This window comes from Danio rerio, chromosome 22 (genome assembly GCF_052040795.2).
Source record: "Danio rerio strain M-AB ecotype USA chromosome 22, GRCz13ab, whole genome shotgun sequence".
NCBI classification, from domain to species: Eukaryota; Metazoa; Chordata; class Actinopteri; order Cypriniformes; family Danionidae; genus Danio; species Danio rerio.
The window spans coordinates 22,273,637-22,287,500 of record NC_141042.1 but is presented as its reverse complement, the minus strand read 5'-3'; the positions used below and the strand labels follow the sequence as shown (position 1 = coordinate 22,287,500).

General features: G+C 40.7%; 1 protein-coding gene across 11 annotated transcripts in view; it reads right to left on the bottom strand.

The window, feature by feature from the left end:
• The window catches only part of tle2a (TLE family member 2, transcriptional corepressor a), a 77,806-nt gene that overhangs the window by 852 nt on the left and 63,090 nt on the right, over window positions 1-13,864 (bottom strand). For 3 of the 11 annotated variants that reach the window (NM_001444225.1, NM_001444224.1, NM_001444221.1), the window contains 14 exons: window positions 13,690-13,794; window positions 11,221-11,434; window positions 9,435-9,451; window positions 9,046-9,141; window positions 8,914-8,958; window positions 8,665-8,826; window positions 6,933-7,059; window positions 5,857-6,062; window positions 5,685-5,764; window positions 5,340-5,589; window positions 5,004-5,251; window positions 4,771-4,918; window positions 2,696-2,846; window positions 2,316-2,392 (listed from right to left, as the gene is read on the bottom strand). In NM_001444225.1, coding sequence (NP_001431154.1) covers window positions 2,316-2,392; window positions 2,696-2,846; window positions 4,771-4,918; window positions 5,004-5,251; window positions 5,340-5,589; window positions 5,685-5,764; window positions 5,857-6,062; window positions 6,933-7,059; window positions 8,665-8,826; window positions 8,914-8,958; window positions 9,046-9,141; window positions 9,435-9,451; window positions 11,221-11,434; window positions 13,690-13,794 — 1,926 coding nt within the window. Of the gene's footprint in view, window positions 1-2,315; window positions 2,393-2,695; window positions 2,847-4,770; window positions 4,919-5,003; window positions 5,252-5,339; window positions 5,590-5,684; window positions 5,765-5,856; window positions 6,063-6,932; window positions 7,060-8,664; window positions 8,827-8,913; window positions 8,959-9,045; window positions 9,142-9,434; window positions 9,498-11,220; window positions 12,064-12,226; window positions 13,795-13,864 lie in introns of all 11 variants that reach the window. The other 8 variants (NM_001444226.1, NM_001444222.1, XM_087303063.1 and 5 more) reach the window with 7 other exon arrangements.

Below are 13,864 nucleotides of genomic sequence, written 5' to 3'. Positions count from 1 at the left end.
TAAACTTCTGAGCACTGCTCGTCTTGTAAACACTGACAAAAAGAACCTGTTCATCAATAAATGTGCAGTTTTGACTTGTTGAGGATTCGTCATAATAAAGGTTCCTGTAATAACGATAAAATGACAGTGTATGATCTAAATTAAAAAAAGTTAATTGTTTTTGGAAAAATAGACAATGAATAGTAAATTTGAAACAGAGTAAAAAAGTAGTGAGTAATAGCAGCTTTTGCTACATGTTTAAAAGACACAAAACGTGAAGGGTCCAGAATTTAATGAGAATAGAAACACAATATGAAAAAAAGAAACACTTCTGTCCTTAGCCCATTTCACACAGTGATACCGGTAAATATACAGAAAATTTCTGGAACGACTTTACCGGTAAAAGTCAAAAAAGCGACGTTTACACAGGCTCGGATGTTTCGGAATGTTTTTGTAAAAGACTGTTTAAACACCCTTTCCAAAAAAACAGCAAAATCCTGACATCATTAACCAGAAATGAGCTCTAAACAGCTGCGCTTGCATGTGTAAACATTAGACTACATTACAAACTCTGTGGATGGATCAGTATTGTGAACAACTTCGATAAAAATATATAAAGGAAGACTTTCGTGTGTCGAGATGTACATATGTGTGCGTGCTGGTGCTCACCGGAGCACTCTGTCACTTAACGTGAACACATGTGAAGCAACTGAAGCAGAGCTTGAAGGTAAACAATCAGCGGTTTATTATAAGCATTTTAATGATAATCATTTACACAGTTGGCATTCAGAAGGAACACGGAAACGTTATCTGACTAACAACTAGCAGCTTATGTGTCTGAAAAAATGTTCAAAGGCTTTTATTTTCATAAACAGCCCGGATGTGAATGCGTCTGAATGTTCTGATTGGCTGGAGTACACGCGTCACGTCAGCGCGTTTTAAACGTACACGCGCTCTTTCTGGCTATTTTATTTTTGCGTTCACACAGCGCAGCATTCCAGCAAATTACCAGTAATGTTACAAATTCTCTTTGCTGAAAACAAACAAATTTATCAGTATTTTCAAAACATGCATGTTCACATAAACAGACCTTTCAGGAAAATTGCCAGTAATTTTCCATAAAGGTCTGTATGTGTAAAAGGGGCTATCGATTACACATGTTGTTTCCCTGAGACCTTCGTGCATCTTCAAAACACAAATGAGGATATTTTAGATGAAATCCAGGAGCTCTCTTATCCTCCATAAACAACTGTCTGGCACACCAAAGTGTAAATGGCGCTTTGTATGAATATAAGTGGACCACTGAAGTCATGAAAGACAGCATGAAATGTTTTTGTTTCAATTGCTGTCTATGGAGGATGAGAGAGATCTCCAATTTATTCTAAAATATCTTTATTCCAAAACTTGTGGGGTATGAAAAACAGCATGTTTCTGGAAATTCGGCAGCATTTAAAAGCTAACTATTACTATTATAAATTTACTAAAGCTTACTGAAGGATGGTTTATACTTCTGTGGCGAGCGATCATCGTGACCCACGGTGCATACCTTGCACGTAGTCGTGCATTTATACTTCTGCGTGCTGTTTGAGTTTCTCTGCAATAACACTTCCAAAACACTAGCTGGCAGTAGATTGTGTTATGCTCCTCTGTATTAAGTTTCTTCGTGGTTGCTTTGTTTTTTTCTGGACACTACCTTAATGTACAAGTAGCTTAAACTTGCTCATTCTGGGGCGGGAACCGGCGGATGTGCAACAACTTTAATCATAAGGTAAACAAACAAAACATTGCGAGTTCCTTCACGGGACTCGACAAGGCTCACCGCCCCCACACGCAGACCAATCACAGTGCTTGCGCTAGAGTCATTGCAACGTGTAGTTACATTTTTGAGAGGTGCACGTGAGTGTCTACGGGGAGGACTATGGGAACACGCAAAGGCTGCGTCAGACCATACTCGTGCACTTGACGCAAAAGTATAAATCAACCTTAACACTAACAACACGTTGCGATGTTATAAACACTATGAACATCTGATCCTATAGTCCACCATTTTTATACTAGTTGACAAGTACTGATGCGTCAGTAGACTGAACATATTGTGTGCGCGCACATGACACCAGTTTTCACAAACATCACATTTTTGTAATGTATATAGACTTTATCAAACCAAAAACTTGTACTTGTGAATAAACTTTCATTTTCAGGCCCTGAAAATCTTTTGTTCAGAAAATGATGGAAAACAGTGTCATGTAAACAGCGTTCTTAACAGTTAGTCGCAGCGCAACTCGAGTTTTTACAATCAGCAAACAATATTATACAAACAAAAATAAACACAATACCTGGAATATGCTTGATCCATAAGGAGTTCGCCATGCATTCAGTAGATTATCTTTGCCTGTGCTTACAAACCATTTACCTGCAAAGTTAAAAAGAACTTGTTATCCCACAGTCCTTCATTTAAAACTCCCAATTTTGGCCTAATTTTTAGTGGAATGTTCCCTAAAAGAAGTTATTCTGAAGAAAGCCTAAAACCAGTAAATCTTGACTTTCATAGTATCTATTACTATATAAGTCAAGGGTTTCAGGTTTACCAGAGCTCCAAACAGAAACTCGAAGATTTGGAAGCAATTAAAAATGAATAAATAGTCAATTGAATTTTATCCCTTTAATACCTGGAAAACAAGGCATACTTAAAGAGAAACACAAAAATCAAACATACCACAGTAGGCAAACTTGAGCGAGAGAACGCAGCTTTCATGAAGGTGTAGCTGGTATTTGTCTGGTTTGGAGACGTGCAGCACTTCCACATTACTGCTCTCCATCCCCACTGCAAGCCACTCGCCCGTGGGACAGTAACCCAGAGAAAAGATCTGCAGGCAGAAATAAATACTTCCTTTCAATAAAGCTCAAACTCCTTCCTGGTTCCAACATACATTGAAAAAAAAAATATTCAAAGATGATTCCTTGGATTTACTCAATTTTTTACGTTGAGTGGTTGTAAACAATTTATTTGGGCTGAATTTAAACAAACAAATTAAGCTGAACATTATTCAATTTAATTTGTTTGTTTAAATTCAACACAAATAAATTGTTTGCAACAGTTCTGCATGCAACACTTTTTTCAGTGTATGAATGACAACTGAACCTCATGAGGTGCTTTTATTTTAAAATGTTCTCTATAAGCATGATCAATTTTAAGCATCTGGTATCCAATTCTAAAGTGTGCATCTGGTGGATACTTGGTTAGGGGATGTGAATTGCAACTAATGTTAGTGGGTCAGGACAGTGATAACATGGCAAACGTCCAACTTACGATGACAAAAGGTCCAAATTAAATTTATACAACAAGTACTTATAATATAGTAGTCAACAGTTGAAGTGGATCAAAACCTTTCATCACAAACAATATGTATATTGAACAATACCTGTGTTTGAGCCAAGATTTGAATGCCCGATGTGCAGTTGCACTAAGTCATGGACTGCCAGTGAGGCTATTGTTGCTGGCCATAGAACAACTTTGATGTAGAGGTCTACGCGGGACTGATTTTTTTTAGTCCGGCTCCCGTCATGTTTTATTCCGCACATAACCGCTCCCGGTGTATATTCAGTATTTGTTCACCCACTGCCCACTTAGAATAGTTTTTTACCCGACCCAACCGTTCCCACTAAATTTAGATCAGGTTTCCAAAATCTCATGTTTTTAATTGGGTACTTCCAAAAGAGAGAGGTAACAGATAAAACTATAGGTTGTGCGAGAATTATAGGTTAAATGTCAGTTTTGTTTGCCCCTTTGTGATGAGAAATAAGTGCTGCCTTAAACCTGAGGTTCCAGTCTTCTAAAGCTGGTCGACATGGATTTGACAATTGGAAAAACATTCGCCGGACACGCACATTCGCATGTTATTTAAAATGAAACTATTCAGATGGCGCTCTGTGGCAGAAATATGAACAATGTCCTGAGTCATACATGGGGCGCCAGGGGCAGCTGCCGACTGCGCATCCCTTGTGCGACCCCTTTGACGGCTAAATCGTAAAACTTTAGGTTAAAAAGACTCCCATACATCCCACTTGCCTGATGTGGGTTTCCTAACAGTAAACTGACCATTTTCTTATGCAAGCTGAACGTCTTTCAAGGACAGCGTATCTTCACTTTCTTCTGCCGTGGTAAAGCCTGCTTGTTTTGCAGATTATGCGCGCAAAATGCACATGCAGATAACTGGTCCATGTGTTTAGCGTGTGTAACTGGTTGTACCGGTGCTCAATAAGAATGAGGAAATCATTGATATGCTGTTCCAAAATAATGTCAAGGCTCAGGAGCGCTAAATTGTTAGACCACTCGGCCCCGTTTAAATTACACCAGAGTTACCGACAGATATCACGTTTTATTCTGAAATTTATTCCCACGTCGCAGGAAATCTGGTCGGGTCCTGCTACAGCCATGGGAATGCAGACCTCTACTTAGATTAACTTTTATCCAGTTCCAATGTTTACTACAGTACATATAACACACGGTCAAAGAACCAGCAGAATTCAATTGTTTTACTGCTTATTTGTTTACAAATACTATTAAAACTAAAGGCTAGCATCACATATGGTACAATACACTTCACGTGACATGAAGTGGTTTTATAAATTGATCAACTTCCTTAATACTGCCATCTTCAAAAAGTGCAAGAGATTGTCTTGGTGTGGATGAAAGACCATAACTTGGAGAAGAAAATAAGCTTTCTAACGTAACGTTACAAATGTATCTGGATTCATATGGACATAGCAGGAGCTGCAAATGTTCATTACCTGTGATGTGAAGTCATGCTGCTGCAGCTGTCGCCCCTCTCTCAGGTCCCAGCAGCGTACAGTGTTGTCCAGACCTCCTGTCCACAATTTGGTCCCATCATTAGAAATATCAATACAACTGGCTCCATCTGTGTGGCCTTGGAACTGCCTGTGGAGGTCAAAACAAGAACATCACATTACCTTGTGAGGGGGAAAAAATGTGGTTCATCTGAGCAGCAGGAGGCTGTAGATACCTGACGAGTGTCTGGTTGTGCAGGTCCCAGACTACGATGTTTCCGTCACTGCAGCAGGAGAAGCAGACCTTGTTGTCAGGACTGATGGCCAGAGCGTAGCAGGCCGGAGCCGAGGACGTCAATTCAGCCTTGATGCGTGGAGTGGGTGTGGCCAAGTCCCAGATGGACAGTGTGCTGGCCTCGCCCCCAACTATCAAGGTCCGCCCATCTGGAAGAAGCTTGCATGAGCGGATGTAGTTGTCTCGATTCTGATTGGACAAAAGGATGTACATCATTAATTCCAACCAAGATGAAGAGTACAAACTTTCAGAACTGTTGAACACGATGAAAACTCACCAAACAGTCCAGTTGGGCCATCGGGCTCTTGCTGCCTGGTTGGCTGATGTCCCATACTTTGACACAACCTTTGCCACCAGTGTAGACGTGGCGTGTGGAGGTGCTGATGGTGACGGCACACACCACCTCTCCATGACTCAGAGTGTGGATCTGACGGGCATGACGCGGGATGCCAGGGCCAAGGAGGGCATCAGGAGGAAAGGGCACCGGCTGCATTTGACCATCTGCGCTCACATGGAACGAGTAAGCACTGGGGGCGGGAAAGAAGTGTGATTAACATTTTCTTCAAGATTGATTCGACTACACCATTTGACATGAATAATAAACCTTGCATTAGAAACTTACGGTTTTCCCGTAGCTGCTGACTGCAGGCTACCCGGTAACCCTGGAACTCTCATATGAGGGTGAGGAGACTCGTAGCCCACCTTGGAAAGCAAGAGAATCATTGAGACTGAATCGTTAAGGTGCAGGGAAGTAAAATATAAAATACTTCTAAAAAAATGATTTTCCTCCTCACCACAGGTGAACGTCCATATCCTGCAGCGGCGGCAGCAGCAGCGGCAGCAGCAGCAGCCGACCCGTTCATCTGAGGAGAGACGAGGTGGAGACCAGCACCGTATCCCGCAGCTCCAGCCAACTCACCATTAACTCCCGGAGGAGGAAGACCAAATGCACCAGGGGGATATGCGCCCTGAACTGCCAACGGATTCCTTAGACCCAATGCTAAGAAATTTAGAAATGGGGCACAAGGCAGAAACAGACAATTGGAGGTTTGTTAGACATCTAATCTGATGGTCAAGCAAAGAGTAAAAGAGCTTTTGCTTAATTATGAATTATGAAAGAACTCCTTATGATATCAGGTCTTTTGGGCAACAGATACATTATAACAACTGACCCTTAAAAATTGCCTCATCATTTACGTTCCCTTGTGTGGTTTTAAAGATTTTTGATTTTCTTTCTTCAGCTGAATGCAAAAAACGACATTTTGAAGAATGCTGGTTGCTGGCACCCATAAACTGCTATAATAAGAAATAAAGACCTAATAAAAAATAAAGTACTATGGAACTCAATGGGCTTTTTCAAAATATGTTGTTTTGTGATAAACAGAAGAAAGAAACTCAAACAGGTTTTGAACAAGTGAAGGGTACATAAATGACAACAGATTTTTAGATTAAAAATTTATATTAATTTAGATTTATATTGATTTAGATTTATATTAAAGAACCAAGTCTTTCTAAAGAATTCAGATATTAAAAACATGCTCATAACAGAAGAGGCGTAATCAAGTCATTGTATGCATGAATTGCACTTTGGAATAAATGAATAGATACTGTCAGAAAGAGATGAGTGTCATGTCATTGACCCATTAATATCATTCCCAAGAATGCTAAAACAATTACACAGCCTCCAAGGACACGGGCTCAGAACCATGATACATTTAAAATAAAACAAGACATCCTGTCTGAAAGAGGAAGACCACTACTGCCCTCTGCTGGCTGACTAGCTGTCAACCCTGAATAAAGACTTTCAAACCAGGTTGAACTAAACCCTCTCTACGTTCACTCAAAGACTATCAGCTTAACAAGATCTTACCAAGAGGGTCAACCCCTGGTTTCCCAGGAACAGGACGAAACTGTGGAGGAACGCTGGGGCCTGGAGTGGACGACTCCTGGGACATGGGCGTTCCAGGCTTCATCCCTGGAGTGCTGGACTTCTCTCTCTGCAAGGTTAGGGAACGCATTTGCACACATTAATTATTCAAGAAACATACATAGCCAATGGGGCTCAAAAAAAAAAGAGCAGAGGTAGTGAAATTCAAGTGAGAACTGTCAGTCTTTGCAGTTTTAGAAAACTGACAGCAAAAGCAAGACAAGGAACAAGCTTTGATATAGAAGAGAGTTTGTTTTTTGCTGGAGAAAGACACTTTGGTAAATGAAAGACATTGCAAGAATCTACAGTTTGGGGGAGGGAAAACTTGTTTGATGTTATAGACCATCCAGGATTTTGAAATTTCACAAAGAATTGTAGGCGAACTCAAGCTAATTTTTGTAAAATTGCTGCATATCTTTGCCATTTAGGACTGTTCAAATTCCTGGCGTGCCAGTTTTACAATTCTAACAATTTTATTCGAGGAACAAGCTTTGATATAAAAGAGAGTTTGCTTTTTGCTGGAGGAAGACACTCCGGCAAATGAAGGGCATTGCAGGACTCTAGAGTTTGTAAAAGGGTTGTTTGAAATTACAGACCATCCAGGATTTCGAAAATTCCACAAAGAATTTAAGGCAAACTCAAGCAAATTTTTGTAAAATTGCTGCAGATTTTCCAGCATATTTTGGGCATTCAGGACGCTTTTCACAAGGTGTGTTTCGCAACATGCATTCAAAACCTGTTTGAACTAAACTGCTAATCTACTCTATATATATATATATATATATATATATATATATATATATATATATATATATATATATAGTATAAACTCATCTGTTGTAGCCTTATCTTCAACACACACACACAATTTATTCCATCAACGCATTCAAATAATCGATAAACTAAATTAGTATTTATTTTCAAACAATTGGTTTCATTCATTAATTTATTTTCATCCACTTTTCCGCCTCCGGGTCGTAAAGGCAGCAGAGAACCCCAGACTTCTCTCTCCCCAGACACTTCCGGGGCGATCCTGTGGCGTTCCCAGGCCAGCCAAGAGTCATAGAGACTCCTCCCAGTTGGAAATGCCTGGAACACCTCCCTAGGTTGGCGTCCAGAAGGCATCTGAAACAGATTTAAAACGCCACCTCATCTGACTCCTCTCCATGTGGAGAAGCAGCGGCTCTACTCCGAGCTCCTCCAGTGTGGCAGAGCTCCTATAAAGGTGCGCCCTCCCACCTTGCAAAGAAAACTCTTTTCCTCCACTTGTATCCGAGATCTGCAGGGGAGCCGTAAGGAGCCGGTGCATAGTGGAAATGGTGGTGATCGAAGGTTACGACCACAACAACCCAATCGTCGGGCACAGAAACTGGCTCATTTGGTTTCATTGTCAAATATTTGTTAGATTAAGAATAGTTTCTCTGATTCTTTTATAGAAATCTCAGTGATCAATGATTCTCGATGTAAAAAATGATAAAGAAGACATGCACATTTGTGTATTTTCAAAAGCAAAAAAGAAATAGTGCAAAATTTGCAGCAAATTTAGCAATAACTCCACCTAGTCGAAAACATTCGATATTTTTGTGAAATCCTGGAGGGACTAATATTATACAAATGCACTGCTCATTTAGAAAAAGAACACATTTGCAAGCATTTCTGAGTAATATATATGTACCGGTGGAGGCTCCTTGCTGCGTGAAGGGGAAGCAGCACTGCTGGAGGAAGCCAGCGAGGTCGGACTGGCCTGGGGCAGAGGCTCCTTACGGGAAGGGGGAAGTTTATCTAATCCGTTCTCTCTTGAGGAGTACGACTGCACGCTTCTTGGCGAAGAAGGGTCCTGAGGGAACACAAAGCACATGATGGATTAATCAGGGAAAGACACGAGTAACCTTGTTTTGGAGTTCTCTCTTTAACACAAACCAACCTCATCAACAACCAAATTGTCATCACTCTTTTCCGCGTCGCTGCCCTGAAAGAGAAAATGCTTCAAAGTTGTGTGTGTTCTTAAATCATGATTCATAAAAGGATGCAAATTTAACACGGGAAGAACGCTTACATAGTCGGTCATAAACTCCTTCTCATCTGCTTTTCTCTTTTTTCCATTGCTGAGGTAGTCTGAAGACCTCCCTTTGTCTCCGTTTGAGAGTGAACTCTGGGAAAAGAGGAGTAAGATGAGAAAATGAGAGTGGAAAGGAAGAATGCTGGAGTGAGAGACAGAGGATGTGCGTGTATGTATGTGTGTGTGTGTGTGTGTGTGTCAGCGAGAAGAAAGAGATAATGATGTAGGAAACGAGGGATAAATCAAATCAGCTCCATAACTGCTGGACCCACAGGCAATAGAGAAGCCTAATGCATGACAGTCTGCACTGAGGAGAACTCAACTAGAAAGAATCAGAGTGAGAGACAGAGAGAGAGGGATAAAAGACAGATACTACAGATACTCACTGGTCCAGGTTCACGGTCTATGGGGATCATGGGAAGAGCAGGTAAACGTCCCCGCGGCCAGTCAAAACAAAGCAAAAAACAAACAATGTGATTATGACAGTCAGACAAAACTGACACTACAACAGACAAAACAACGCTTTGAATTAGCCCACTGCTAATCATACCAAGCACAATCCTTCACTTCCCACCCTGTCATGTCCTATTGTTGAAGTGGACCCTTTTCACAAGACAGTGATGTCGTCTCAGCTACTTAGATTTGTTTTAAAATGTATGTATTATGAATTTATACTTTGTATTACATCATCTTGCTACAAAAAAATAGTTAATGCTTATGCATGGCCTTTCTAATGCAGCATCTATGGACAGGACAGTAAAGTTGGCATAGTTTCTCTGCTCTGGCTGCCTTTATCAGTCTCACACTTTTTTTAAATAACACTATCATGGAGTTTTTCTTTTGTTATTGAAGCTAATTGTAATGCAAAAAATGTATTTGTGATACTGTCCCATTCACAGCTCTCTAAGGTTACCCAACTATGGAGAGTTCCGTCATGGAGGAAACCAGAAATGTGAAAAGGGTCTAAACAAGAACTTTAAAGATTAACTGGTTGGCATTTAGGAGTAGAGTTTACATAACAGCATATGTTGCCTTGTTGATGTTACGCGAGTACTGACAGTATGGTATGTAAGGGCAAAAATTTTATGTTGGCAGATTTTGCTCACATTTAGGTCATGCAGTTTTGTCGTGGTGACTAATAAAAAGCTGCTGAGTTTAAGGCCCAATCCCAATTAAATTTGTGTACCCCTACCCCTTCCCCTTGGCCCGTGAAACAGAGTGTGAAGAGTAAGGGCTTCGAAATGTAAGAAAAGGGTTCTAAATGTAAGAAATAGTACAGCACTACAGCACCTGCACACGTCATCATATGTCATCACGATCTCTTTCTACATATGAGATAGACAATCACGACTGTTGTAGTTATTAAAGTTGCGTTTTTTGGGTATTTATCTTCAGAAAATCCCTGAAGGCAACAATACAAATCTATCATAACAATATAATGTGGCAATAAGATTGTAGCTGTACTGTGTATTTACAATGTGGATATATTCATCAATGTAAACTCATGAAAACAACATTAAAATTATAGCAGCTGTGAAAAGCTCATTCCCAGCCAATATACTTTTCTGACAGGGTATTCGAGTGACAGAATGTTTTGGAACTGCTATACAGGAGTTATTATTATGGTTTATGGACAGCGAAATTTTGCGGTTTTTATTTTAGCGTTTTTTTTTTTTTTTTTTTTTTGCATTATGGTAAAACACGAACTGCGTTATGAATGTAGGGGTAAGGGGAAGGTCTAAGGAATAGAATTGGGATTGGGCCTAAAAGTGACTTTAGAGTGAACTCTGCAGCAAGTATTGCTAAACTTTCCACAGAAATTCACAAGAAATTTCACTGAAATGAGACTGAAACTTTTGCAACAAGCCTTCCAAAGTTAACACTACAGCTTTGGCTAGCATACATGTATAAAATCAATTCAGCTGTGTCCATTCTTGCTCCCGAAGGGCCATGGTCGCAACAAATTTCCAGGTAAGTGTGTTAAAGCTAAATTTTGCAGGACGTTTGCCCACCAGGTGCAGGACTGGACACTTGTGCATTAATTGGACAACAACTGTTCTTGGCATTGTGTGCTCACTCTGAAAATTTGATTCCATAATGCAATCCCAGCAATCATCTATTATAACTGCACTATGTTAAGGTAAATTGTCAGTACGATTTTATTTGTTATACCTCTGTGGTGCTCTGCTGCGGCCGCCGCTGCCACGGCCTCCAAATGGGCTCGCTCGTCTTTAGAGGCCAACTGGGCCCCGAGAGCTCCAGAAAGGGCCAGCAGCCCGGAGCCGCCCCCCAAAGCCAATCCTGGGTGAGGCAAACCGGAGGGGTGAGGGGCCATGGGTAACCCCTGGGCAGCATGCTGAGAAAGGTGCTGGGCCTGCAGCTGTTGCTAGAGGGAGCAAGAGGAAGAGGACGATGGAGGAATGACGAAAGGGAGGTGGGGTCAGAGAGAGGGGGGAAAAAAGATGAAGGGAGTGTGGGAGATAAAAGAGAGCGACACAGAGGCCGAGATGGAAGTGGAGTGAAGAAACAGATAGCCAGAGGAAATGAAGAGAGCATGAGGAGGAGGAGAGAGAGATGAGAGGAAAGGGAGAGAGAGAAAAACACACAACACAGTTAAGTCTTGGAAGTGCACCACAGCCAAAGAGGCTGTTACAAAGGGAATGCATTCATGACCCATTCCCAGTGTCCCGGGAGCGGGGAAGCTCCTCGCACTGGTGTCGACCTGCTCTAACGGATGGGTTGGGGAGCAGCACTGCTACAGCGTTCACTAATGAGCATGGCAAAATAAAGGGAAATTAAAATCACTTGAGCTGAAGCGGGTGATGGCCGAGTGAAAAATAAAAATGTAAAGCAAATAAAAATACAGAAAGTTTTTTTCCAAACTAAATGAAGCGCAAAAAAGTCAATTTACGCACCTTCATATTTTTCCAAACCGCTACTCTGCTAACACTTTCCATACTACATCAGTCCAAACCCACTTAAAACTTACTAGCTCCGAGGTGCTCGACCCTGTTCCTGGAGATCTACTGTCCTGCAGATTTCAGTTGCAACCCATATCAAACACACTTGCCTGTAGTTATCAAGTGCTGTTCAGGTCCTAATTAATTGGTTCATGTGTGTTTGAGCTGAACTCTGCAGGAAGGTAGATCTTCAGGAACAGGGTTAAGCACCCCTGTACTAGCCCATAGTCATTAGGTTTATGTAAGATTTGAAAATTCCAACAAAAGATTTTGAAACACAAGTATCATATGGCTTACGAAAGCTTCACAAATTGAGTACTAGTCATACAAAGGCCTTTTTCTGTTCTTTTTATACATATCTGGAGACATGAGGGGGATTTACACCAGGTTGTTATAAAAACTTGCCACAGGGCAGGCCCCCCTGGAACTGATTCTTTTCCCCTAGGGCCATTTTCCTGGTTTCATTCACACTGTCACAAGAAACTCTGCAGTGATGTAAGCCCACAGACATCTGTAAGGGAAGTACCAAGTAATTGGGCTGTGTTTTTGCTTTAAGTCATAATTTTCCTTCCTGCCTGTCTATGACTTTACAGTACTGTGCATGTATTTCAAATGGCATGTGTTTGGTCAGTGACAGTTCACCTACTTCACTAGCTATTTTTCCATCCAAAAATGTGAATTAAATTTATATGCAAAAGTGGAATACCGCATAAAAGATGCGCGTTTCCATCCAACAAGTCAAAGAGAACAAAACAGTCACTTCCTGATTAACTGGCGCAAAATATAAAAAAAAAAGGAATTTGCTGCGGTAGGAGAAGCTGCGTGAATCTTTTCTTTATATAATAAATGAACACCTTGGAAGACAGTATGCTGACACGAAATGAACACGTGGTGGCATTTGAAGGAGTGAGATGCTGATCACAAATGCTCTTAACGATTCTGGAGGTAATTAATTATATAATAAAACTAATACTGAAACGGTTAAGGCATTTTGGAATGATCAAAACAACATTTCAGATGTTTTACAGTGTGCTCAGCCTGCTGGTTTGTCCAGTCACTTAAATTTTACACATGATCTCTGATAACAAAATCACTTGACTTTTTTTATTGCACATAATGGGATTTGTTTGGTGAAAGTGTTTACATGGTAGTTTACATTGCATCTTTTGTTAACAAATAAAGTTTATCCTTCTCAGTTATTCAAATACGTTTTTTATTCACTTTTTCAAAACGTATGCGCATCTTGGCGTTTCCTTCAACCGTTTTTTACATGTATTTCCAAAATGTGCATGAAAATAGGTGGATGGAAACATAGCTAATGATACTACTCTGAAGTCGGAAGAAATTTAGTCCCACCAGTTCCTGCAGTTCATCTATAGGAACTATGACTACCATAGAGGTCAATGACTACCAGTTTCCAACATTCTTTCATAATATAGCATTTAACAGAAAAAATAACGTATATATCAAAGGTTTGGAATCACTTGAGGCTTATAGGTATATTTTGGGTGAACAATCAATTTAATCGATTTAACTAGCCGTTCAGCCAAACGACTAAACTATTTGGACTCTCAAATAAAAACAAAATCAAACCAAACAGGAAAACCGCAATGACAACTCAAGGGGAAAAGTCTTAAATTAAAAAAAATAAAAAAAAAGATGAAAAGATGGATGTACACACTGTGGGAGGCAGAGGGGGGAGTCCACGTACCCCTATCGACGCATTCAACTCCCCCATAGTCACCTGTTTGGCGCGCTCCATGGCCTGGACCACCTGCTGCTGGTGCTATGGACGGAGGTCAAAAAAAAAAAGTCCGTCAGTGATAAACAAACAACAAGCGGCAAAACAAGGCAGA